Source organism: Bos indicus, chromosome X (genome assembly GCF_029378745.1).
Source record: "Bos indicus isolate NIAB-ARS_2022 breed Sahiwal x Tharparkar chromosome X, NIAB-ARS_B.indTharparkar_mat_pri_1.0, whole genome shotgun sequence".
Lineage (NCBI taxonomy): Eukaryota > Metazoa > Chordata > Mammalia > Artiodactyla > Bovidae > Bos > Bos indicus.
Window position 1 is genome coordinate 60,544,490 of NC_091789.1, and position 25,285 is coordinate 60,569,774.

At 46.4% G+C, this 25,285-nt stretch overlaps 1 protein-coding gene across 3 annotated transcripts in view; it reads right to left on the minus strand.

Moving 5' to 3' along the window:
* The window catches only part of TSC22D3 (TSC22 domain family member 3), a 66,524-nt gene extending 49,970 nt beyond the window's left edge, over positions 1–16,554 (minus strand). Inside the window, exons 1-2 of one of the 3 annotated variants that reach the window (XM_070783756.1) lie at positions 16,394–16,554; positions 15,305–15,730 (exon numbers count right to left, since the gene is read on the minus strand). In XM_070783756.1, the coding sequence (XP_070639857.1) occupies positions 15,305–15,730; positions 16,394–16,488 (521 nt within the window). In that variant the 5' untranslated portion in view covers positions 16,489–16,554. Of the gene's footprint in view, positions 1–15,304; positions 15,731–16,014; positions 16,166–16,393 lie in introns of those variants that run through there. The other 2 variants (XM_070783757.1, XM_070783758.1) reach the window with 2 other exon arrangements.
* Between the last annotated feature and the right edge of the window lie 8,731 nt (positions 16,555–25,285).

Here is a 25,285-nt window from a genome sequence, read left to right on the forward strand (position 1 = left end):
AAGGTGCCAGCCCCCAACACTGGGTAGATGGAAGTTCAAGGTCTTGAAGAGGCAGTCCCCAGTCTCACTGCCCTCTGAAATCCTTCTCTATTTGCCAGCAGTGCCAGTAGGGTACCCTCATGCTTCTTCAGGTTTCAATCTCTGGTAAAAATGTCAAAGCTCCCAGCAGTTTGTCCCTAGCAAACAGAAGTAAAACTAGAAGCCTTGTCAGTCACTTACACCTGAGTGTGAATGAAGACGGTTCAGAGAGCAAACCTTGACAGAGATAAAGCTTGCCAGACTGGGCTGCAGGTGTTAGCTGGCTTTGGGCAGGACAGGTTGTGTAATTGACAGAGCAACGGGAGGGGTCTGTGAGGGGACTGGTGAAAGAGGGAGATAAAGCATGTCCCAAAAGGTTTTGTTCTGGCTCTTCATATGATTTGCCTAATGATAAGGTAGGCTTCTCTTCACTGAGTGCTTTCTGGAATGTGCTCTCACTTAACCCCCACCCCTCAACCACACTTCCACCATTTTCTTTTTCTTTTTTTACTTCCGCCATTTTCTAAATGAGGAGACTGAGGTCGGGAAGTCACTTGCTAACGTCACATAGTCTGTCAGGCCCTTCTCTACTCCTCAGTGGCTGCTCTAGGGTCTTTTGAGGGTGAATAAGCCCACCCCAGCTCCCCACAAAGGCCAGCACCTCCCACCCTATGGGGAGAAAAACTAGGAAAAACAGAATAGGGCCCTGACCCTCTAGGATCTTGGCTCCCCAGCATTCAAAAGCTATGGACATTCAGGATGGGGAACACATGTATACCTGTGGTGGATTCATTTTGATATTTGGCAAAACTAATACAATTATGTAAGGTTTAAAAATAAAATAAAATTAATTAAAAAAAAAAAAAAAAGCTATGGACATATCTTGCAGTTAATACTAGAACATACCAGCAAAGTCACCCACATCTGAATAGGTGGCTGAAGACATAGCATTTTGGAGACATGGTCATTTCGGGGGGCTAGTTTTGAGTATAATTTTCAGTGCATTAGTTCTTTATTCTCTTCACTGACATTCGCTCTGTTCATCTGGCAGGTGAAGAGCTCTTCAAAGTCTTTCTGATCTTGATTTTCAGCTGATAGGCCATTAGGGCCCTTAGACAATCACTCTGCCTAAATAATGGCTGCTTGATCTTGGCAATGAGAAAATTTCCTTGGGGGTTTGCTCCTATCTGAGACCCCAGTGAGCCAGAGTAACTTCAAAATCCACACCTTAGGGTATTAGCAGTGACTGGGTTCATTTGAACTTTCCTTCCTACTGATTTGGGGCAAGAATCCCTCAAGGACATAAATGATAAAATGCCCAAGGTTTTAACAAGGTAACTTTTGTTTTTGTGAATTTTCTAATCCTGTGGGAAGGATTAGAACACCACTCAGCCAGTGTTCTCACAGCTTCCTGCACCTTTTCTTCATTATGATCAATTGTAATGATATGGCTATTTGTGTAATTATTATTTGATGTCTGTCTCCACTACTAGATTGTAAATTTCCTGCCACGGGGATCCTGCCTGGCTTGTTGGCTGCCACTTTCTCCCCGTGTCTGATTTTCACGTGTGTGTGGAAGAAGAAATCCTTCTCTTCCCCAAGCACCTGGGGTGTGCAAGTCTTATTTCAATGACCTCCCACACTGAGATGCTCCCCAAAATTGTTAAACCATTAGGATGGATGTCCCACGGAAGCTAATCTGCCTAGGAGATAAGAAAGCTGAAAGATTCAGAGGGGAATTAACAGCTCCTTAGTCTGTTCCCCCACATGATTCCAGTCCTAGAAGAGCTGGTAAAGAATACGCCTGCAATGCAGGAGACCCCAGTTCAATTCCTGGGTCAGGAAGATCCCCTGGAGAAGGGATAGGCTACCCACTCCAGTATTCTTGGGCTTCTCTTGTGGCTCAGCTGTTAAGAAAGCCGCCTGCAATTGTGGGAGACCTAGGTTTGATTCCTAGGTTGGGAAGATCCCCTGGAGAAGGGAAAGGCTACTCACTCCAGTATTCTGGCCTGGAGAATTCTATGGACTGTATAGTCCATGGGGTCACAAAGAGTCAGACATGACTGAGTGCCTTTCACTTCACTTCACTTCCATTTCCAATGGAAATATCATATGTGTTTCTATTATGAAAGTATTTTCAAAAAACCATTCATCTCTCACACATGCACTTTTCTTTTCCTTATAAGCGCCTGCATCTGATGCCTTTGCTTTCCCCACCTGTCTGACCCCTTCTGTCCATGATCCTTATTACCAGCCCTCTCATACTTTTATTCAGTTTTTTATCACTAGTCACCACCTTCCCCATGTTTGTATTTTATGTAACATCCCTTGGTAATTCTGTCTAGCTTCTCTGCATGCTGGTAGTCAGGAAGTTCTTTCTGTTATCTAATCACAGTTCTTCATGCTAGAGTAGAGGCCTATTTCCTCTCGTTCTGTTTCTAGTGTGGTTTGGAAACAGCTAGTCACCATCTCTGAGTTGTGACTTTCTTATATTTGAAGATCAACCTCTCTTTGACCACCGTCTGGCCCATTCTTATGCTCCTCTTCAGTCAATCATCTTGGCTCCTTTAGTTTGGCCCCACAGCTCCCTGAAGTCCCAGGCGTTAGCCAGCTGGCTAAGCAAGCTTCTCTTCCCTTCTGCATTCAGACTGTTTTTCAGCCTGGACAAATTATCTGACATTTGCACCCCAGAAAATTTAACCCTGGGGCCCCAGAAACGAATGCAGCCTGAAGCTTTGTGCCCCACAGCCACTGTACAATGAGAAGCATTCACAACATAAAAGGAGGTCTGCAAAGGGAAAATAAAAGCCCGATGACCCTCTGTGGTTCTTTTTTTCTTTACAGTAAATAATTTACAAAAACAAATTTTCCTCCACCATAGGTTTTATCACTGGTCCCCAGGGCCAGCCTTTACGCATTTCCATACCGTCATGGACTATTTTTAGTGAAAGATGACATTAAGTACTGGCTGCCCTGTGGGCTTCAACCCCCATCTCTTCCTCCTGTCAGAATGTTGTCAGGCCTCCCCTTTTGGACCTGCTGGCCACTCATAGCCTAGAAATATTTCCAAGAGTGTGAGTAGCTATGGCATGACTTCAGGGGTTTCTGAGAAAGCCTCTGTCTAAACATATCTCCTTAGGCTTGGGTCTGATGATTAGAATTTCAGCCATAGAGATTCAGAGATTCATTTCTTTAGCTCAATATCACTTCCTCAGGAAGCCTTGTCTGATACTTTGTTACACTCTCAGGGAGGAGCTTATTCCTTTTCCCTCTTGGCACTTCTTTGTAAGTAGATTCATTGGTGTGGTTGTTTTGGTTAATGTTCATCTCTTTACTCTATTATTCCATGATGGCTGTGGCCATGCTTTTTGTGAGTTCCCCACTCTATTCCCAGTGCCTAACAGTGGTCATGTATAGATCTGAGAGTTGGACTGTGAAGAAAGCTGAGTGCCAAAGAATTGATGCTTTTGAACTGTGGTGTTGGAGAAGACTCTTGGGAGTCCCTTGGACTGCAAGGAGATCCAACCAGTCCATTCTAAAGGACATCAGTCCTGGGTGTTCATTGGAAGGACTCATGCTAAAGCTGAAACTCCAATACTTTGGCCACCTCATGCGAAGAGCTGACTCATTGGAAAAGACCCTGATGCTGGGAGGGATTGGGGGCAGGAGGAGAAGGGGACGACAGAGGATGAGATGGCTAGATGGCATCACCGACTCGATGGACATGAGTCTGAGTAAACTCCGGGAGTTGGTAATGGACAGGGAGGCCTGGCGTGCTGCGATTCATGGGGTCACAAAGAGTTGGAGTCGACTGAGCAACTGAACTGAACTGAACTGTTAGCCTGACACATGGAAGGCATGAGAGAAATATTTGTTGTTGACTGAATCTGCTCATGAACCTAAATGTGAATTTCCCAGAGCACTGATAGGAAAGGGTGTAGGCATGCATGCCCAGGACATTAGCTCGGTGCGAGGGCCCCAGAAAGCAAGGTGCTGACCATAAGCAGCAATCTGCTTCCCCAGATGACCCAAGGCTGCTTCCTTTTTGCTACTCCAGCTCCCTTTCCTTTCCTGTCAGCTTGAGACTTCCCTCCTTCCTCAGCCCAACCCCAGGACCTTCATTTATATGGCATCTGGGAAGGAAGGGTTTGACCAAGGTATTGATACAAATAAGCTAAAATGACACCCTGTGGGGCCATCAGGAACTTTTTTTCCAGAGAGATTTGGGTGAGCAATGTGTGTGTGTGTGTGTGTGTGTGTGTGTGTGTGTGTGTGTATTCTTGGGCTTCCCTGATGGCTTAGCTAGTTAAGAATCTGCCAGAAATGCAGGAGACCTGGGTTCAATCCCTGAGTTGGGAAGATCCCCTGGAGAGGGGAATGACAACCCACTCCAGTATTCTTGCCTGGAGAATCCCATGGACAGGGGAGCCTAGTGGGCTAAATCCATGCAGTCACAAAGAGTCAGGCACAACTGAGCAACTAACACTACTACACTACATATGTATTCTCAGGGCAGCGCCTTGAAATGATCCTGGTTCTGTTATCCCCCTCAGAAGAGGCCTGGTGAGACCGAGGCCAGAGATCCACAGATGTGAAGCCATACCCCCAGACTCCTCTGGCATCCACTGTCAACTGCACTCCCACGCTTAGCCTTCTTGGTTCTGATTGGCTTTCTGCAAGCATCCTTGAGGGGTGCCTTTCTGCTCTTGGGCCCTGAAGGCCTCCACCTACCCAAGACTAGCTAGGCCCCTGAAGGGATGCTTGCTCCGACTCAGAGAGGGGCCACAAGAGGAGAGCCAGAGCAGGCCTCTCATACGTGGAAAGTGTTCCTTGCTGTCCCCATCCCAGCCAGCTCCTTCTGACCCATGACCCTTGCTGGACAGGCAAGGTGCCCCTCTCCCCTCCCAACCAGACAGCCTCACAGCTCTTCCCATGGGCCATTCTTTAAGGCCCTGCTGGAAGCTGCTGCCATAAAGAGACTCTCCCTTCCTAGTTTGCTTTGGCGCTGCCTAAGTTTTGGGCTTGCAGATGCAGAAACAGTAAGCTTGAGGCCTTTCCCTCAAGAAGCAGAAGCCCCAGCTTAGCCTGCAGTGGCTGGTGGCTCCGCTGCAACCACTTTGGTCCTGCCGCCTCCCTCCTCTACCCCTCTACCGTGCCTAACGGGGCAGGCATTCAATAAATCTGCAGTAGGTGCTGGGTAAATAGCAGACCCATGGTCGATAAATGATGGATTGATTAACTGAAGTACTTGGCCGCTCAGTACAAGGTCTAATGAGGCACTGCCGTGGTTCATTTTCCTGTGCACCTGGGGAAGCAGAGTTTAGTGCATTAGGACTGGGCCAGGTTTATCTTATTCCTTTTTCTTTGTTTCTTTCTTTCTTTTTTTTTTTTTTTTTTACTGCAACTTACTATGAACTGAAAGGGTGAGGGATAGAGAGAAGTGAGGGGCTGGAGGCCTGGGAGGAGCCTCGAGAAAGGGGAGTCCTGCACCTCTGCCTCAGTTCTCGCCCCTAACTGTCATTGGATTCAGGGAACTTGGGGAGCCCAGCTCTCCTGAGCCCTGAGATGATGGTCCTGGGCTTGTCTGAGATTTGCATACAAATCACACCTGTCAGTAATTCCCGTGCTACCTTTTGACTTTACCTCGCTGTTTCTTCCTCCTTTCCTTGGACAGGAGGGCAGAGTCCCCCACTACACTCAGCCTGTGAGCCATTTACCCACTGACAACACAGTGTGACAGGCTGGGTGGAGACAAGGAAAGAGAAGAGGACCTATTGGTTTAGACAGAAACTTTGAGCCAGTGGACTATTAGATGGGGCTATTCTGTGTTGTAGATATTTGTGTGAGTTTATTAGAGAAATATGTCATAGAATTTAGCAAGTCCCATTTCACTGGGGGCTCAGTTGCACCAAACCAGTAATGCCATTTTCTGAAAAGGCTAGGAAGTGAACTCAGAGAAGGCAATGGCACCCCACTCCAGTACTCTTGCCTGGCAAATCCCATGGATGGAGCAGCCTGGTAGGCTGCAGTCCATGGGGTCGTGAAGAGTCGGACACGACTGAGCGACTTCACTTTCACTTTTCGCTTTCATGCATTAGAGAAGGAAATGGCAACCCACTCCAGTGTTCTTGCCTGGAGAATCCCAGGGACGGGGGAGCCTGGTGGGCTGCCGTCTATGGGGTCGCACAGAGTCGGACACGGCTGAAGCGACTTAGCAGCAGGAAGTGAACTAGGTATCACTGTGAATTCAGGCCAGCCTGGGGACTTTGAGACTTTGTGAAGAATGGATTGGGCCTCTCAGCTTCCACTAAACCCATCTCCCTAAAGTCCCCAGAACAGTACCTGACCCAACAAGCAGATACAAAAGGAAGAAGAACTTGTGACACCTGTTCTGCACCCCCCACCTCCAATGCACCAGGCTGACTTCAGCACTGTACCATCAGGTGACAGCAGGAGATGCCAACCCTCAAGAACACCCCAAACCACGCTTAAGTCCATAGCAGCTCACCTGCCTGCTTACATGTGCTGCAGAGCGTGGGGGCCTCAGGGGGGAATCACCTTCACCACCTGGCACTTGCCTCTGAGCAGACTCTTGGCCTGACACTAGGCAGGGGAGCCTTTTCCTTTGGAAGTGTAGTGAGCTCTACTTAGACCCCCAGCAGGCTTCTGAATGCCTGGCCCCAGGGAAGCCTGCCACTGAGCAAGCAGAAGCTTGATGCCTCAGTAACCTGGCTCTGTTACATAAGGGACACGAGAGATATGAGTCAGGGACCTCAGGCTGGCCCAGGCCCAGCCTAGCCTGGGAGTGAGGCTAAAAGGGAGGTGTGTGTTTGTGTGTGGGGGGAGGGGGGGTAAGCCAGGAAGGAGCTGCTGGAACCACTTCCCTTCCTCTCACTTCTCACCCCCTTCTTCCTCAGGGATAGCTATAGCCAATCGCTGGCCTACAAAGCTGAGTGGGAATCCCGGCCAGACCCTGCGTTGTGAGCAGCTGCTCTCCATCTCCCCTGAAGAGAAGACAAGAGGAAGTAGGCTGAATAACCAAGGCTGTTTCGTGAGTAAATTCTTCCTTCTAGGAAGGATGGGGAAGGTCCCTGTGGGGCTTTGTCCACAGGCAGGGGCCTGATTTCAGGCTGGGCCTATTTGAGGAAAGTGGTTCCCAGGGGAGGAAGGCTGATCGCATGCCTGGGGCATCACTGACCAAGCAGCTTAGGGCTCTGGTTTCCCCTCGGGCTAGTGCTGCACAATGGGAAGCCTCCCAGTCAGTCTCCAAGCTGGCTGGGATCTCACACCTCACAAACTGTTTCCCATAGGGCAACAGCCACTTTGGGGCAGAGATTTCCAGGTAGAAGGTACAAGTGAATTAGCTTTGCCCCATGAAAAGACTCCCTCCTGCCCAGATTAGCATTTGAAAAAGCTTATTTTCTAGACTCCTCCCATCTTATCCCCACTCTGCCTCCTTAGCTAAAATGGATTTTGGCATGGGTACATGGTGGCTTCCATAAGCCATTTCCCCATGCTGACTCCTCATCAAACCTGCTTTGAGGCTGAGATCTAGCCTTCAGCCTTCACAGAGATCCCATTAGTCCACAGGGTCCTGCTCTGCTAAACCCATGGCCCCAAGCGAAGCCCTAACCCTTGTCCCATTATTGCAGGCAATGGGACAGCACAACATGTCCTGGGCCATTATTGCCTTCTTCATCTAAAAGAGAAATTTCGTCTTTTTTGACCCTTGTGGTCAAGGAATGCTCTCCCTTGAGTGCACTGAGCACACTGAGTGCCCCACCAAATGGGCCCAAGCTTCAGGCCCACTCAGCACATTGGCTTCCCCAGGGCTAGTGAGACTACTGCATGACACCAACCAATTTGTTATGTAAACCCAGCCAGTCATGGCAGATTATGGCTCTGTGGTCATATTGAGGGATCCCTTACATAAGAGGAGAAAGTTCAGGTAAGAGCATAATCGTGATGCGCAAACACGACGCAATGGCTACCACCAAGCTAAAGACGTGGCTGACCTTATTCCTCTCAACCAGCCCACAAGGTACAGGCAAGTGCTCTGCTGGGCTCCACCACTCAGGGGACCCAGAGACCCTGGCAGCCTTGGCCAGACACATCCATCTCCATTTACCCAGACTTCCTGGCCTTCATGACCTGTTATGGAAAGGAGCCAAAGCTCTACCTGGAATTGAGAGCTTGTTAGTTTATCTGGAAGTGCAAATATAAGCAGGATTGTTAACCTTCTCTTCAGGCGAGGAGGGAAAATAAGGTCACCCTGGAAAGAGTTATTTTCTGAGGTGTGGGCTCACATGGGCCCATTCCTGGCAAGACTGAGGAGGAGGAGGAGGTGGAATTTGTGTTCTGTTCTTGTCACTTTTCTTGAAGAGCACGAATCTTCCATCCAGACCTCTCGAGCTCTGTGCTGCCCAGAGCCCCACATTGCAGCAGGCCTTTCAAGGACTCTGGCCCCATCTCTCTACTTCTCTTCTCCAAACTTGGCTTTCATAGGTTCCATTCCCATAGAACACTATTCCCAATGAGCTGTCACCCCGAAAGGAAGTTCTGATAAACAAATCCACATAAGGTGGTCAATGGTGAGTAAAACATTTACATGTTACTCTTTTAAAAAGGAAATCTTGGGTAGCAAACCTGGGTAGACCCTGCCCATTCATGAGAGAGACACACTCAAACTTTTTCCAGTCCCTAATTTATGAGCATCCTGAAAGCACATCATTTCCCTCATAAAACTTCTATCATTTGGTTAAACTTCTTGGCTTTCTTTCATTGTAATCACTAGCACTAGCAGCTGACTCAGGGAGGGAGGCCTTCTCCCCAAAGAAATAGACATTTGCTCTTTTCATGGGCATTACTACACTTGAATGAATTGACTATCAGAAAAGGACTACAAAACTGGGTTGAAAAGTAGGTTCTGGGCAACTCCACTCCTAGGTAGAGACCTGAAAGAATTGAAAGGAGCTCAAAAAGATACCTGGACACCAATGTCCAAAGCAGCATACTTCACCAGATCAAGCAGGTGGAAAGAACTGAAGTTTGTGAACAGATGAAATGGATGACACAAAATGTGGTGTATCCATCAAAGGAATGTCATTCACTCATAAACAGGAAGTAAGTGCTGATAAATGGATAGACCTTGAAAACATTGCCTCAAGTGAATGAAACTATACAAAAGGCCACATTTTGTATAATTCTACTCATACAAAATACCTCAAATAGGCAAATTCCTGAGATAGAAGAACGGAAGTTACCAAGGACTGGAGGGAGAGGAGAACAGGGAGTTACTGCTTAATGAAAATGACGAGTTAGTCATTCAGTCATGTCTGACTCTTTGCTAACTCATGGGCTATAGCCCACCAGGCTCCTCTGTCCGTGGAATTCTCCAGGCAAGAATACTGGAGTGGGTAGCCATTTCCTTCTCCAGGGGATGTTCTGGACCCAGGGATCAAACCTGGGTCTCCTGCATTACAGGCAGATTCTTTATCACCTGAGCCATCAGGGAAGGTACTAAATAGGTACAGAGTTTCTGTTTGGGATGGTGCCAAAGTTCTGGAATGGGTAATATTGCTGACTGCACCATTGTGAATATACTTAATACCACTGACTTGCACACTTTAAAATGGTTAAAATGACAAATTTTATGTTATAAATATGTTATTGGTATATACTGATATACCTAATATATACATATTCTTTATATACATATATAACATACACTCATATATAGTATATATAGTAGTTGCTAGTAGAGCAGCAGGGTCACTCACCACCCAAAGCCTCTGAGCACATGGAATTCACATCTGTGTCTCAGTAAAAAGACAATTTCTAACACATCAGGGCTCTCATGAGGTATACAAACCATGAATGTTACGTCTGCAAATGCATTTGTGTTTTCAACAGACAATGTGTCCTAATTCAAGGTGCCTATTCTTTGTCAGACCACTAGGCACTAAGGAAAAAGTTATTTTAAATTACCCTGGGCTAGGAAAGGACTTTCAGAGTTTGATATCAAAAGCAAAACTCACAAAGGCAAAGAATAACAGACTTAAGCACAGAAACTCAAAACCTTTTCCCAGCAAAGTCCACCATCCTCAAAATCAAAGGGCAAAATTAGTTGAGAAACGGTTGCAACCTCTAAATCAGAATTTCTTGTGGTGTGGCCCAAGTACTGCTGCACTATGGAATAGGAACTTTGGATGGCAAGGACAGAAAACTGATCTTAGAGTATAAAATTAAGCTCTACAGCAGGCAGGTGGGAGAGTTTTGCCCCCCAGATCCTCTCAGTTCAGTTCAGTCGCTCAGTCGTGTCCGACTCTGCGACCCCATGAATCACAGCATGCCAGGCCTCCCTGTCCATCACCAACTCCCGGAGTTCACTCAGACTCACATCCATCGAGTCAGTGATGCCATCCAGCCATCTCATCCTCTGTCGTCCCCTTTTCCTCCTGCCCCCAATCCCTCCCAGCATCAGAGTCTTTTCCAGTGAGTCAACTCTTGGCATGAGGTGGCCAAAGTACTGGAGCTTCAGCTTTAGCATCATTCCTTCCAAAGAAATCCCAGGGCTGATATCCTTCAGAATGGACTGATTGGATCTCCTTGCAGTCCAAGGGACTCTCAAGAGTCTTCTCCAACACCACAGTTCAAAAGCATCAATTCTTTGGTGCTCAGCCTTCTTCACAGTCCAACTCTCACATCCATACATGACCACAGGAAAAACCATAGCCTTGACTAGACGAACCTTTGTTGGCAAAGTAATGTCTCTGCTTTTAAATATGCTATCTAGGTTGGTCATAACTTTCCTTCCAAGGAGTAAGCATCTTTTAATTTCATGGCTGCAGTCACCATCTGCAGTGATTTTGGAGCCCAAAAAAATAAAGTCTGACACTGTTTCCACTGTTTCCCCATCTATTTCCCATGAAGTGATGGGACCAGATGCCATGATCTTCATTTTCTGAATGTTTTCCTCAGAAATCAGGTTCAGGAATATACATTTATGAAATCATTACTTTGAAGACTCAGAGAAGCACAAATAATTTTTATGCAAATTTTTCTTGGAAGCTTGATTTCTGAATCTACATCTTTCCCTTTACTACTATATATCACATCAGTAGGGAAGGTTAAAAGAATTAACACACGTAAAACAACTAGAAATCTTGCTATTATTTTCTGAGCATCTAAGTGGGGACCAGTTGTTGCTGGCGCAGAAGCTTAAAGGTAGAGTCCAAGGGCTCTCAGAGCTGCAGGAGAACTCAGATTCAAAGTAGCTCAAATCACACTGGCTGGGGTGCTGGGGAGCTGAAGAATAGAGCTGATTAAGTAGTTCTGGATAAAATCTTAGAAATAAATTTGAGATTACAACAATGACAACAACAGAATATGGCAAAAGCTCCCCTTTCAGCTTGCTATACTTTACTGATCAGAGAATTTGTTGTTGTTTAGTCACTAAGTTGTGTCCAACTCTTTTGTGACCTCATGAACTGTAGCCTGCCAGGCTCCTCTGTCCACGGGATTCTCCAGGCAAGAATACTGGACTGGGTTGCCACTTCCTTCTCCAGGGGATCTTCCTGACCCAGGAAATGAACCCATGTCTCCTGCATTGGCAGGTGAATTCTTTACCAATGAGCCACCACAGAAGCCCAGATCAGAGAATTAAGGCCCCTCAAATTTCAACTTCGCAAATTTTTTAATAGGCTGCATTTTAATTGAAAAAAAATTAGCTCTTTGCCCAGCATATTCTATCTGCCACTTAGGTTTTCCAGTTTTAGAAGCATTTTCAACAAATAATACAGTATAATAGATTGACCAATCATCCCAGTTTCCCTGGGACTGTCCCTGTTTGAGCACTGAAAGTCCTGTGTTGGTGGAAAGTCCTGGGATGGTTGGTCACCTGACCTAATTAGGACATTTTAACCATTTGATTAGTTTATGGGCTAATATTTGCCTCTGCTTAACAATTCTTCCTTCATCGGCAATTCTTTAGTGTCCTACTGATCTTAGGTGGAGTCTTGGCTCTGCTCTTCATTGTAAGGCATCGAGAAAGTTATTTAATTTTCTCCAGCCTTAATTTCCTTCATTAAAAAATGAAGAATGTACCACAGGGAGGAGGGAGGAGGGTTCAGGATGGGGAACACATGTATACCTGTGGCGGATTCATGTTGATATATGGCAAAACCAATACCATATTGTAAAGTTAAAAAATAAAGTAAAATTTAAAAAAAGATGAAGAATGGTGATAACAGTACCCATTTCATTGGGTTGGTGTAAAATTAAATGAGGCTATGCAGATATAATGCTTAGCACACACTGTAAACACTCAGTAGATATTTAGCTATTAATCTATTATAGTTATTAGTTACCTAACACAAGATTGAAGGGCTGGTGTATGAAGCACTTCTCCCCCCACAAGTAGTTTAGAGGGACTATTTACACACCAATGAGCTACATGCCCATTACCACTGATTCATACATATATACACAACACTGTTCATCAGGGCTTCTACCAGGCTATCAGAGTTACTGCATGTGGTTCATACCAGAAAAAAAATCATATTTAAACCCTTATAAGAATTTTCCAAGAGTCAATTAAAGTTGTAAAATCTTTACATAGGACCACACCAACAATTAAGAAGTCATCTAGCCAAAAAAAAACCTTTATTGAGTACTGGCAGTATAATTAGAAGCCAAGGGAAACCCAAGTAAGTGGAAAACACACCTTACCCTCAAATTACTTACACTCTTGTGTTCCAAGGAAACCAAGAGCTAAGCTGAGAGTCAGGGACAGGTCAAAGCAGAAACCAGATAGAAATCAAGAATCTGCCCCACGCTTCCTCCCAAGAATATAGGAGCCCTTGCAGTGGGGGAGTGGGCTGTAGGAGGAAAGGCAGAAAGAGTCGCTTCTCCAGAAGAGATGGCCATGAAGGAGACAAGTTAGAGGAAAAAGACACTCAGGCAGGAATCTGAAGTATCAAATAATTAAATGGAATAGAAGTAACAATGATGGCTGTGGTATGAAGCTAGAAAACCAGGGAATAAATGAAGTAGGAAGAGGAAATTTTCACTCAGAAGACTGTCCAGCCTAGATTTTGGAGAAACCCCATGACCAGCAATAATGGCCTCCTATTTTGCCAATAAGCATGTCATTAGAGGCAAACTTTCAACCAAATTCAGAATCTCCAGTCTCTAAGGTCCCAGTTGTGAAGGCAAATGACAGAATGGTTTGTCTTTCTGGAACTGTTAAAGTGGTTACCACAGGACCCTGTCACTCCCCAGCCTGGGGCTTGAGTTGCTCTGTTCCCAGGAGGGGAGGCAGGGTGCTCAGAGACAACTTCCCAATGATATGTCCTGTTCCCTCCACCAAAGCCCTCAGCCCCCAACCCAACCTGGTAGCATTTCCAGGCTTTGCCAAGAACCAAGAGGTGTCAACAGAGTAGGTGGCAAAGGAGGTCTTGCTGTTTTCAAGAAATCCAGACCACCAGAAAGCCTCCCAAGGTGTGGCACAAGTGAATACTTTGATTTCAGACTTTCAGCCTCACATCTCACTCACTTAGGTCTGACCCTCCCAGGCCTCCAACCTAGGACCCAGAGCTGAGGAAGTGTCCCCTCTTATGTTTCATCAGGCCATTTTGGAGCAGATTCTCTCCCAGTTGAAAGAGTGCAAGTGCTATGAGCCGTCTTTCCAGGTGTCGCTGCCACCCATCCCCCACTACCTACAGCCCTAAGCTCAGTAGACTATTAGGAACCTGTTAGGGCTTTCGCTCTGCAGGGTTGCAGTGGCTGTGGTCTGAATACACTTGTAGTAATCTTTCACCAGAAATGAAGATTCCCTGGAAACTCAGCCTGGTTTCTTAGAGACAATGAGATAAATTGATGCCTAAAGCGAAATAATAGATGAGAAAGGGCTGTGATGGCGTGGAAAATAATGTTATAATAATGCTAATGAAGTCGGCAGCCTTGCTTGTCCCTCCTGGAACTTCTGGGACTGTGGAAGTTAACATGGTTTGAGCACTAAGTGAGGTAGTTCTTGCCTAGCTCGATGGCTTTTAAAATTTCCTATTTGTGTCTCACCGACAAACCATCAAATTATTCAATTACTCTGTGGAAGCCCAAAATTACTTATTACCTTGTCTGAGCACATTACCTGCCCATGACTTGGAATCTCAGAACTAGAAGGAAGCTTAGAGACCAGAGAGGTCAAGCAACTTGCTCAGGGTCACACAGGGAACTAGACACATAACTTGTACTACAACCGAGGTCGCCCACAGAGGGTTTCTCTTTCTCTTACGGTAACCTGTGACCTTGAAGAAGAAGAAAACCCACCCACCCCACCCCCACGCGCGTGCACACACACACACTCACCAGTGCCTCAGTCCTGTGGCTCTAAGAACACCAAACCCACAGCTGAGTTTCCTAAAGTTGCCTCTCCTGCCTCAAAATTGCTGCAGTTGTCTCCCCAAGACCGGCTCTTACCAGAGTGCCTCAGACTGGAAGACTGCAGCCACCTTTGGTCTTCCCATTGTGTTTTTCTCCTCCACTCTCCCTTTCTTGCCCTTCAGCAGGATTTCTAGAAAGTCTGACCTGCACTCCAACAACAGGCTTGCCATGACATACACTCATCCACCCTCCTGTCCTGGGATGCTCTTTGGGGCTGCTTTTAGCTGTCACTGGAAATGGAAGGCTATGATCCATGGTGGATCATGGATGGGGAGGGGTCCCTCTATCCAGAGTTTCAAGAAATTCTCACAGGTCTCTAATTTTTCTTATTCCCCATCCTCCCCCACACCAGTAGCAGCTGAATCTGTCGGGACAATTTGCTTGCCCCTATTCTCAGTCAGGGCCACTCAGTAATTTAAAAGCCCTTGCAATTTCTGCCCAAGTTTGCCTGTTTGGAAATGGACTTTTGATAAGCGTGGAACTCAGGTCCCAAGAGCATCCCATGGCAGACTCTCCAAAGTGGCCATAGAAATGTAGGCATTTGGGTAGAAAGTGCCGCCGGCTATCCCCAAAACATCTACCGCTCTGTCACTCTGTCCATCTTATGTGCTCCAGCATTTCCCCAGCAAAGCCTCCGCAGGCACCTTTCCAAACAGGGCTCCCACCTGCCAGGCCTCCCCTCAGCCACACAGGAATCGAGGTAGCCTCCTGGGTCGGGTTGTGGCGGTCCCGGGCGCCCAAACCTCCAGTGCCCCTCTCAGCCTTCCAGAGGGGGCGCATTCAGCCCAGGCAGGTGCGAGGCAGCCGAGACCAGGTGCCCACCCGCGCGTGCCCCGCCACCCACCTGTGGAAGAAGAGCAGAATGGAAAGCATGGTCTGGTCGATGTTGCGGTTGCAGATGCCCTCGTTGATCAGGTAGCAGGGGTCCCGCAGTACGGGCTCTAGCGAATCCTGCCGCATTATGCTATTGAGCTTGTCGGTGTTGAGGTTCTCGAAGACCAGCTTCTCCTGCAGCTGCCGAAAGTTGCTCACGGTGGGGCTGCCCGAGTTGTTGTTGTCCCCGCCATTGTCGCGCTGGAGCCCGCTCCGGTGGGCCAGGTCCAGGCAGCAGTTGCAGCAGTCGAGGCCGACAGGTGAGCGGCAGTCGGACTTGGGCTGGGCCATGTTCTCCGGCTCGGGGGCCGCCTGGCCCGCGAGGTCAGGGGCAGCTGGCAGGTGCGCGCCCGCCGGGCCGGCCGGAGGAGACTCCAGGGTGTCTGGGACAGACAAGCTGAGAGGAGAAGAAGAGTTGGAATTGAGCGTCAAAAGCCGGCCACCGTCGGCTCGGCCCCCTCTTGGCTGCGCCGCTCGGGGTGCGAATAGAAACAGCTGGACAAACAGCTCTGAGCGGATCCTTCGGGCTCACTTCCTCCTCTTCCTCCTCCTCTCCGCCCCCCTCCTCCTCCTCCGCCTCTCCAGGCCAGGGCCGCCCCCACCCCCCACCCCGAGGTGCCGCACGCGGCCCCCGCGCCGTCCCAAGTTTCCCAAGTGTGACAGCGGGGGCCTGAGGCGGACCTGGGGTAGCAGGAAGGGCGGGCGGCGGGGCCGACAGAGAGCCGGGGCGCGCCCTCGCTCCCTCCCTCTCGGGTTCCCTCCCTCCTTCGCCAGCTCGGGGACTCGCCGGCTCTCAGGCTCTCCGGGGCTGCGCCGGCGGAGCGGTGGCAGAAGCCGAGCGCGAGTGAGTGAGCGAGCGAGCCGCGCGCCCGGGAGTCAGCGCGGGGCCGTGACAGCATGCAAATGACCCGCCGGGGGGCCGGCCGACCACGCGGGGCCGCCGCCGCTTCGCCCGCGCGCGCCCGGGAGCCGGCGGCACGGTACTGTGCCCCCTCCCCCGCTCCGCTCCCACCGGGCTTCCGCCCCCATCTTGCCCCAGCACCCGCAGGGCCGCCCGCACCTTCTGCCGTCCTCCTGGGAGCCCGGCCCCGCTCGGCCTCCTTCCGTGAGCCCCGCCGCGCTTTGGCTCGGGCTGTCTTGCTGCTTCTGGCGCATCTTGGGCCAGGAATCCCTGAGAGCCGCCGCGCCACCCCCGGTCTCGAGCTCAACGGGCGGACCAATGTGCCTGGTCCCACCGCGGACGGGTCCCCCTACAGGAGAGACGCCGCCTTCGAGAAGCGGGGTGGGGGTGGGGTGAGGTGCAGAGAGCGCGTGGCCCCTGCTGGGTGTCCGAGGGCGCTGTGCGCGCCTCGGGCTAACCGACGCGCGCATGTAACAAAACTCAGACGTACGCTCAACCGCTCCTCGGTTTCTGTCCGTTTCTTCTCCCTTCATTCCTTTCCCCCTTTCCCCTCAAATGCTCTCTCCTATGTCTTCCCTGAACCCCATCTGAGGTGGTCTTTGCTCCAGCTTCCTGGAATGCCAGTCCGTTAGTAGTTCTCCCTCTGTCTGCACTCCCCACCCCCACACCTTGCTTCTCTTTGCCCTTCTTCTATTCTTTCTCTCATATTTATTTTTCTGTTCCTTTGCCCCTCTTTCTCTCATTTATTTTTCTGTTTTTTTTTTTTCTCTTTCTTTACTCCTTTCGGCCCTTTCCTTTCTTTCTTGCCCCCTTTCTTATTACTTTTTTCCCCCCCTTTCCTGGATTTCCTTATTTAGGATTTTTCTCTGCCATTCCTCTTTTACTCCTCTCGGTTTCTTTCTTTCTCCTTTCCTTTCCCTCATTTTATTCCCCCCATGCTCCCCTCACTTACACACCCCCTCATTCTCCTTAGTTTTGTCTCATCCTCCCCATTTCACTTAGCTTCCCCAATTTTTCCAAACTTGCAGTTTTTTGCTCCCCACCTACCACCTTGTGAAATGAAGTCGCTCAGTCATGTCTGACTCTTTGCGACCCCATGGATTGTAGCCTACCAGGCTCCTCTGTCCATGGGATTTTCCAGGCAATAGTACTGGAGTGGATTGCCATTTCCCTCTCCAGGGGATCTTCCCGACCCAGGGATTGAACCCGGGTCTCCCACATTGTAGACAGACGCTTAACCATCTGAGCCACCAGGGAAGTCCTACCTACCACCTTAGGTGATCTCTATCCTTACCTTTTGGAGGAGTGTAGTGATTGGTTGTTCATGGATGCTGCAGAGTGTCCTGAAACCTTGGCCTGAGGGGTTCTTGGCTCTGAGGGAAAAGTGCCCCTGGAGCCGAGCTGAGGTGAAAGGGCACGTTTGTGGAAAGCAGGCAGATTTGTGGAAAGCGGGCAGATTTGTGGAAAGCAGGCAGGTCTAACCCCAGCCGTGTGTATGTAAGTGGTAGGGTTCTGAAGTGTCTCGGGACTTGGAGACTTGGAATAGTTTGTATACATAGAATTCAGTAATTATTGGTTTCTGAGAAAAATTCAAAATATTCCTGATGTGTTCAGTTTTCACTTAAAACTCAAATGGATTGCAGTCAGCACTTCCCCACCCTTCTTTCAGCTCGCTTTCACAAGGCCGTGGCCCTTGCGATAGACCGGTACATACTGCCATCTTGTGTTCACAAAGCGGAACATTTCTTGCCTGAGTCAGATCTTGGCGGAGACACTAGAGGTGTCCCCTAGTGGGATTCACACTGCACTCGTCCTGAGAGCACGAGGTAAAAAGAGGCAGATCGTCTCACTAAGAGGGCTCGTTGGCCAGGCTGTACATCTGGATACCAGTCAGGGCACAGCCACTCTCTTTCTAGTGCCACTCCACTTATCTGAGTCTCTGGAGATCGGGCTTTCATAGATTTAACATTCCCTCTGTGTGCCACAAGTATCACCCCCATGATGAGGAGCAAAGGACAGCTAACAAACTCCTGTTTCCAAGGCTCTATAGATCTTACAAGGGGCCCGGCAATTTTCAGAAATGGAAGGAGGACAGTACTCTCTCTGCTGTAAGACGCAGAAAGCCAAAACCGATCTATGTCCCTGCCTCCTGACAGGATCCCAAGATAAGACAGGAAAGAAGGGTTGCAAGGTCACTGACTGGGCCAGCAAAGCTGAGGGTATGGTCCCTGTGTTCTCACAGACTGTTGAAGACTGTTTATCTCAAAAAAGCCAGTCGTTTAGATGCATTAATTTCCCTTTTTCTTCTTCATTGTCTTTTTTTTTTAATGTTCTTGGTTAAAAGCCAGAGGAGGTAGTAGAATATGAAATTTCATATGCATTATGTAGACTTATAGCCGACTGAATTGTTTTTTAATTACAGTGTTTATGATTTTCCCTCTTGTTTATAATTATTTTATGTTAAACATTATAACAAAATATATTAGCTTCATAAATGTTTATTTAATTTGTGTTTTGAGAACTGCAGGGGCCTTTTGCTTCTACACTTGCCTGAATTCTTTTATCTTTGTGCATAACCTTGGGACAAGGCCCTGGCGGAAGTATTTCCTTCTTGGCATTTGGCACCATTAAACTCCAGAGTTTGTCCCCTTGACATTTCCCTTGTTGTAGTCCTTGCTAGCAAGCAGTATTGTTAATAATTCAGTACAGCTTTGCATACTATATCCAGGCTGATCAAGAGCAAATATAACTTAGAAGAAAATCTAGATAGTTCTGAGATAGAGTTCAGAAAGCTGTTGTGTATTTGCACACAAGTCCAGCGTGTATTGACATATAGCATACCTTCCTGAAAAGGCTGACTGGTCGGGGCCTTCTTGGCTCCTCTCTGTGAAGCCTCCCTCTGCTCACATATGCTGTGTTGGATGGAGAGATTCCCAAGTAGCAAAACGTTCTTTTATAAACCCAGTGAGCAGAAGGGGACCCATTTACAGACAGGGTGGAATAGAAAGGGGGAAAAAAGGGATACCTTCTCTGATGGAGTCATCAACAGTCACTCTCTGCTCGCCCTGTGCCAAGTATGGGGTGAGTGGGGATTCAGAGGTAAGTAAGACACAGCCCAAGTACCCAAAGAACTCATGGTCTAGTTGGCAAAACAGAGACATAAACAGACAAAAACAGCACAATCTGGGAATGACAATGGAGGCCTGGTGTGTGGGGGGGAGCACTGCTGTGGGAGTGTGGAGAAGGGGTCAGCTCTGGAAGGAGGGAAAGGCACTCTGCATGGAGAGAGGAGAAAACAGAGGCCTGGAGGTGACAACAGCATGTGTGCAGGGGCTGGGTATGAATTACAAAGAAGTCAGTGTTACTGGAGAATAAGATGTGAAAGATGGAACAGTGAGAGTGAAGGCTAGGAAGAGATTTGGGGACCAGGTATCAGGGGACCTCATGTGAAATGGGAAGGAAATCCTCCTGCTTCACAAGTTTGCCACATATTCAGTAATTATTAAGAAAAGGAATAGGTATCATTTACTGAGGTCATGCTATGTGCTGGGTACTTTACATATATTATCTTATTTAATCTTCACAACAATCCTATGAAGTAGGTTATGATTCCAGTAATGAGATGGCCTTGGGAATGTTCAAGAAGCTCTCATGTCACATAAGTAGTAAGTAGTGGCATTTGGATTTGAACCCACCCCTTTCCAACTTCAAAGCTTATGCCTTTAACTATTAGGTGACTTTTTAGTTATGGTTTATCAAACATTTACAAAGCATAACGTCTATTTTAAGAAGATCACATACTCTTAAAAAAAGTGCAATCAATGATTTACTAACACACACACACTTCCTTTTTTAATATTTAAAATTTTTTATACAATTTTAAAAGGTTACTTTCCATTTACAGTTATTACAAAATATTGGCTATACTCCCCATGTTATACAATACATCCTTGAGCCTCTCTTACACCCAACAGTTTGTATCTCCCACTCTCCCACCCCATATTGCCCCTTCCCTCCACTGAGCCACTACACTGTTCTCTATATGTGAGTCTACTTCTTTTTTAGTTATATTCACTAGTTTGTTGTATTTTTTAGATTCCACAAATAAGTGATATCACATAGTATTTGTCTTTATCTGACTTATTTCACTTAGCATAACGCCCTCCAAGTCCAACCATGTTGCCCCAAATGGTCAAATTTTGTTCCTTTTAATGGCCAAGTAGTATTCTGTTATGTATGTATATATATCCCACATCTTCTTTTCCATTCATCTGTTGATGAACACTTAGGTTGCTTCCATATCTTGGTGAGTGTAAATAATGCTGCTATGAACATGGGGGCACATGTATCTTTTTAAATTAGTGGGATTTTTTTCAGATATATAACCAGGAGTATAATTGCTGAATCATATGATAGTTCTATTTTTGGTTTTTTGAAAAACCTTCATACTGTTTTCCACAGTGGCTGCACAAATTTACATTCCCACCAACAGTGTACAAGGGTTTCCTTTTTTCCATATCCTCATCAACATTTGTTATTTGTGTTCTTATTGATGACAGCCGTTCTGACAGGTGTAAGGTGATATCTCATTGTAATTTTGATTTGCATTTCTCTAATAGTTAGTGATGTTGAACATCTTTTCATGTGCCTGTTGGCCTTCTGCATTTCCTCTTTGGAAAAATGTTTATACAGGTCTTCTGCCCTGACCATTATGTTTAAAAACTTTTATTTGTGCTGCAGAGAGCCAGAAAGGAAATTGATTAATCTGGTATAATAATGAATATTATAATAGCTGAATTTTTTTATTATTACCAAGTGCTAGATATTTCTAAGTGCTTCCAGAGACCTCACCTGTGCTTTACATAGTATTATCCAGTTTAATTGTCACAACACACCTGTGAGATACTACCATCATATCCACTTAAAAGATGAGGAAACCAACACACTGAGAGGTTATATAGGGTATCTAGAGAATAGGAACTGTCTCTAAGCACTTGCAATCTGTTAATAATTAGGTGCAAGTTAAGACATACAATAGTTTTTAGGCAAGCCCATTTCCCTACCATCAATACTCAGATTTGTTAAAGTTTCTTAATGGGAGAAAGCAGATTATTCTTCCTGAAACTTTTCAAAATTGTTCACAGATTTGTAGACCGCTGTAGTTAGTAAGGGATTCTCAAATGGCACAGTGGTAAAGAATCTGCCTGCCAGGTCTGGAGATGTGGGTTCAATCCCTGCATCAGGAAGATCCCCTGGAGGAGGAAATGGCAATCTTGTGTGGAAAATCCCATGGAAAGAGGAACCCAGGGGGCTGCAGTCCATAGGGCTGCAAAAGAGCCAGACTAAACAACATCAGCAAGAGTTAGTAAGGGTTTAAAACCTTCTAGATCAGGGGTTCTTAACCTTTTTTATGCCAAGGACTCCTTTGACAATAAAATAAAGCCCATGGATCCCTTGGGAGAAAGCAATGGCACCCCACTCCAGTACTCTTGCCTGGAAAATCCCATAGACAGAGGAGCCTGGTAGGCTGCAGTCCATGGGGTCACTAAGAGCTGGACACGACTGAGCGACTTCACTTTCACTTTTCACTTTCATGCATTGGAGAAGGAAATGGCAACCCACTCCAGTGTTCTTGCCTGGAGAATCCCAGGGGCAGGGGATCCTGGTGGGCTGCCATCTATGGGGTTGCACAGAGTAGGACATGACTGAAGCGACTTAGCAGCAGCTGCAGCATGGATCCCTCTCAGAAGAATGTTTTTAGATATGCAAAATACAATATGTAGAATTACAAAGGAAATAAATCATATTGAAATTCACTTATCAAAATATTAAAAATGGAAATTGTCATATAATTATATATAAGTGCTTGTTATTAATGTATATAACAATATACAGATGCAGCTCTGATAAACTCGATAACTTCAAAATAATAATGAGTGTAAAAATATTTAAAGACATCTGTAATAACAGTAATGTGACATAAAACTGTGATTCCTACTGGTGACAAACTCACAGTTACTGCTAATATATTGTGATCTCTTCTCTGCATGTATAAAAGAAGGAAATCTAAATTTCAGTTAGAGATTGGTGAAAATACAGCTGTAATATTTTCCCTTGAAGTTCATTTATCCTCTGATTTTTCAAGAGTTCCTGTTCTAGACCAGCCATGGTATAATATTAATAACAACAGCAAACACGAATGAGCCTTTACTATATGCAAGGCACAGTGCTAAGGGCTTTACTACCATTTTCCATTTATTCCTCATAGCAAGCCCATGAGGTAGCCTTGCTTTACAGCTCTCAGAGAGATGGAATTAATTTTCCAAGGTTACACAGCTGGCAAGTGGAAGAGAATAACAGAAATTTATTTTCTCACAATTCTGGAAACTAGGAGTCTGAAATCAAGGTGTTGGCAGGGTTGTGTTCTTCTGAGAACTCTCTCCTTGCCTTGTAGATGGTCGTCTTCTCCCTGTGTCTTCACATGTTCATCCCTCTGTACATGTCTATGTCTGAATATCCTCCTTTTAAAGGGACAGTCATATTGAATTGAGGCTCACCATAATGACTGATGCTGAAGCTCCAGTCCTTTGGCCACCTGATGCAAAGAACTAACTCATTGGAAAAGACCCCGATGCTGGGAAAGATTGACTACAAAAGGAGAAGGGGGCAACAGAGGATGAGATGGTTAGATAGCATCACCAACTCAATGAACATGAGGCTGAGCAAACTCTGGGAAATAGTGAAGGACAGGGGAGCCTGTGCTGCAGTATTTGGGGTTGCAAAGAGTCAGACATGATTTAGCAGTGAAACAACAGCAACGGCAATAAATAATGACCTTGTTTTAATTTAATTACCTCTTTAAAGATCTCATCTCCAAATATAGTCACATTTTGAGGTATAGATAGGATTTCAACATGTGGATTTTGAGGGGGAACACAATATCACCACAACAGATCCCAATTAAAAGGATTCAGATTCAGTAGGTCTGGAGTGGGGACCAGGTATCTATAATTTTAAAAGGTCCCCAGGTGATACTTATAGATAGCCAGGTTTGGGTTCCCAGCCACAAAATTTCTTAGCACAGTGCTTGGACATGGTAGATACTCAATAAAAACTTGTTGATTGATTATGCAAGAGGAAATAAAATACGAAGATGAGCAACTGGGGGAAATTTTAAACTGCCTTCAGGGATCTTCAGGTTGAAGTTAGACAATTAGAGAAATAATATGTTTTGGTGCTCAGTCACCCAGTCATGTCCAACCCTTTGTGACCCCATGGACTGTAGCCCTCCAGGCTCCTCTGTCCATGGAATTCTCCAGGCAGGAGCACTGGAGTGGGTTGCCATTTCCTGCTCCAGGGGTTCTTCCTAACCCAAGGATCAAACCCGTGTCTCTTATGTCTCCTACATTGGCAGGCAGGTTCTTTACTACTAGCACCACCTGGAAAGCCTAATCTTCCCCATAGGGCTCAAAAAATGGTAAAAATTATAATAATTTTAAAAATAGTAGCAGTTGTAATTAATAGTAGTAGTAGTAGCAATAGTATAAGGCCCAGAACATAAGAATTTATTTTCTGGATCTTCTTAGTGCTCAGGGCTCAGTCATGTCTGATTCTTTGTGGCCCCATAGATTGTAACCTACCAGGCTCTTCTGTCCATGAAATTCTCCAGGCAAGAATACTGGTGTGGGTAGCCATGCCCTCCTCCAGGGGATCTTCCTGACCCATGGATTGAACCTACGAGACGTGTAGTTTCAAAGCAGATTCTTTGCCATGGAGCCACCTGGAAGCCACAGATCTTCTTTAAATACTGATTTATTTTACTACAGTTTGGTTTTCCATCCTTCTATCACAAGTAGGATTTACTCTATTTAGAACTGACACATTTTTCTCTTGATTAAATTTGAAATATATATCCCCTCTGGAAGGATGCCAACTAAGCTGGTGACAGGGGTTACTTCTAAGGAGGATGTGGAATTAGGTGTGAGGGGAAAGGAGTGAAGGAGAGGGACTTTTTAGCTTTATCATTTGCCAAAAATCAGTATGTTTTACTAATATAAATTCAATATTTTTTAAGTATAAAAGCAATACAAGGACTTCCCTGGTGGCTCAGTGGATAAGAATCCGTCTGCCAATGCAGGGGACACAGGTTTGATCCCTGGTCTGGGAAGATTCCACATGTCATAGACCAACTAAGCCCATGAGCCACAACTACTGAACCTGCTTGCCCTAGAGCCCATGCTTTGCAGTAAGAGAAGGCACCACAATGAGAAGCCTGTGCACTACAGTGAAGAGTAGCCCCGACTCGACACAACTAGAAAAAGCCCATGCAAAGCAGCAAAGACCTAGTACAGCCAAAAAAAAAAAAAGTAATACGAGATTATTTTAGAAAATTGCTATTGCAGGATGGTAAGGAGAAGCCTCAAAATTCACCCACAATTTAGCCGGCCAAGAGCAATTTTTATCTCAACCTCTATCTTTATAGAACTGTTTCATGGTGGTCATGTATTATTGCAGTGCAGGAGACCTGGGTTTGATTCCCGGATCGGGAAGATCCCCTGGAGAAGGAAATGTCAACCCACTCCAGTATTCTTGCCTGGAGAATTCCATGGACAGAGGAGCCTGGTGGGCTACAGTCCGTGTGTGTGTGCTAAGTCACTTCAGTCATGTCTGACTCTGCGATGCTATGGACCATAGCCCACCTGGGAAACCCAGTAAAGGGATAATCTCTGGTTTTCTGATCAGTAAAGCCCCTGAAGACAGCTGATAGAAGTCAATCAAAAGCTTTTCTCCTCTTTCTTGGGCACTTATACTGTCTGGATCACAGGGTATATAGGCCACAAGTATGGTCCTCAGTCCAATCCCATCTTCCCACAAGAGCCAGGTCTTCCTTCCTCACTAGCAGTTGATGATCAGTTTCCACACCACCCCCCTCCGCAGTTTCACTAGCTAGTGCAACTCTTAGTGTTCTTGCAGAGCTTCATGGATATTGTACCTCAGGGTTTCCCTGGTGGCTCAGATGGTAAACAATCTGCCTGCAATGCAGGAGACTCT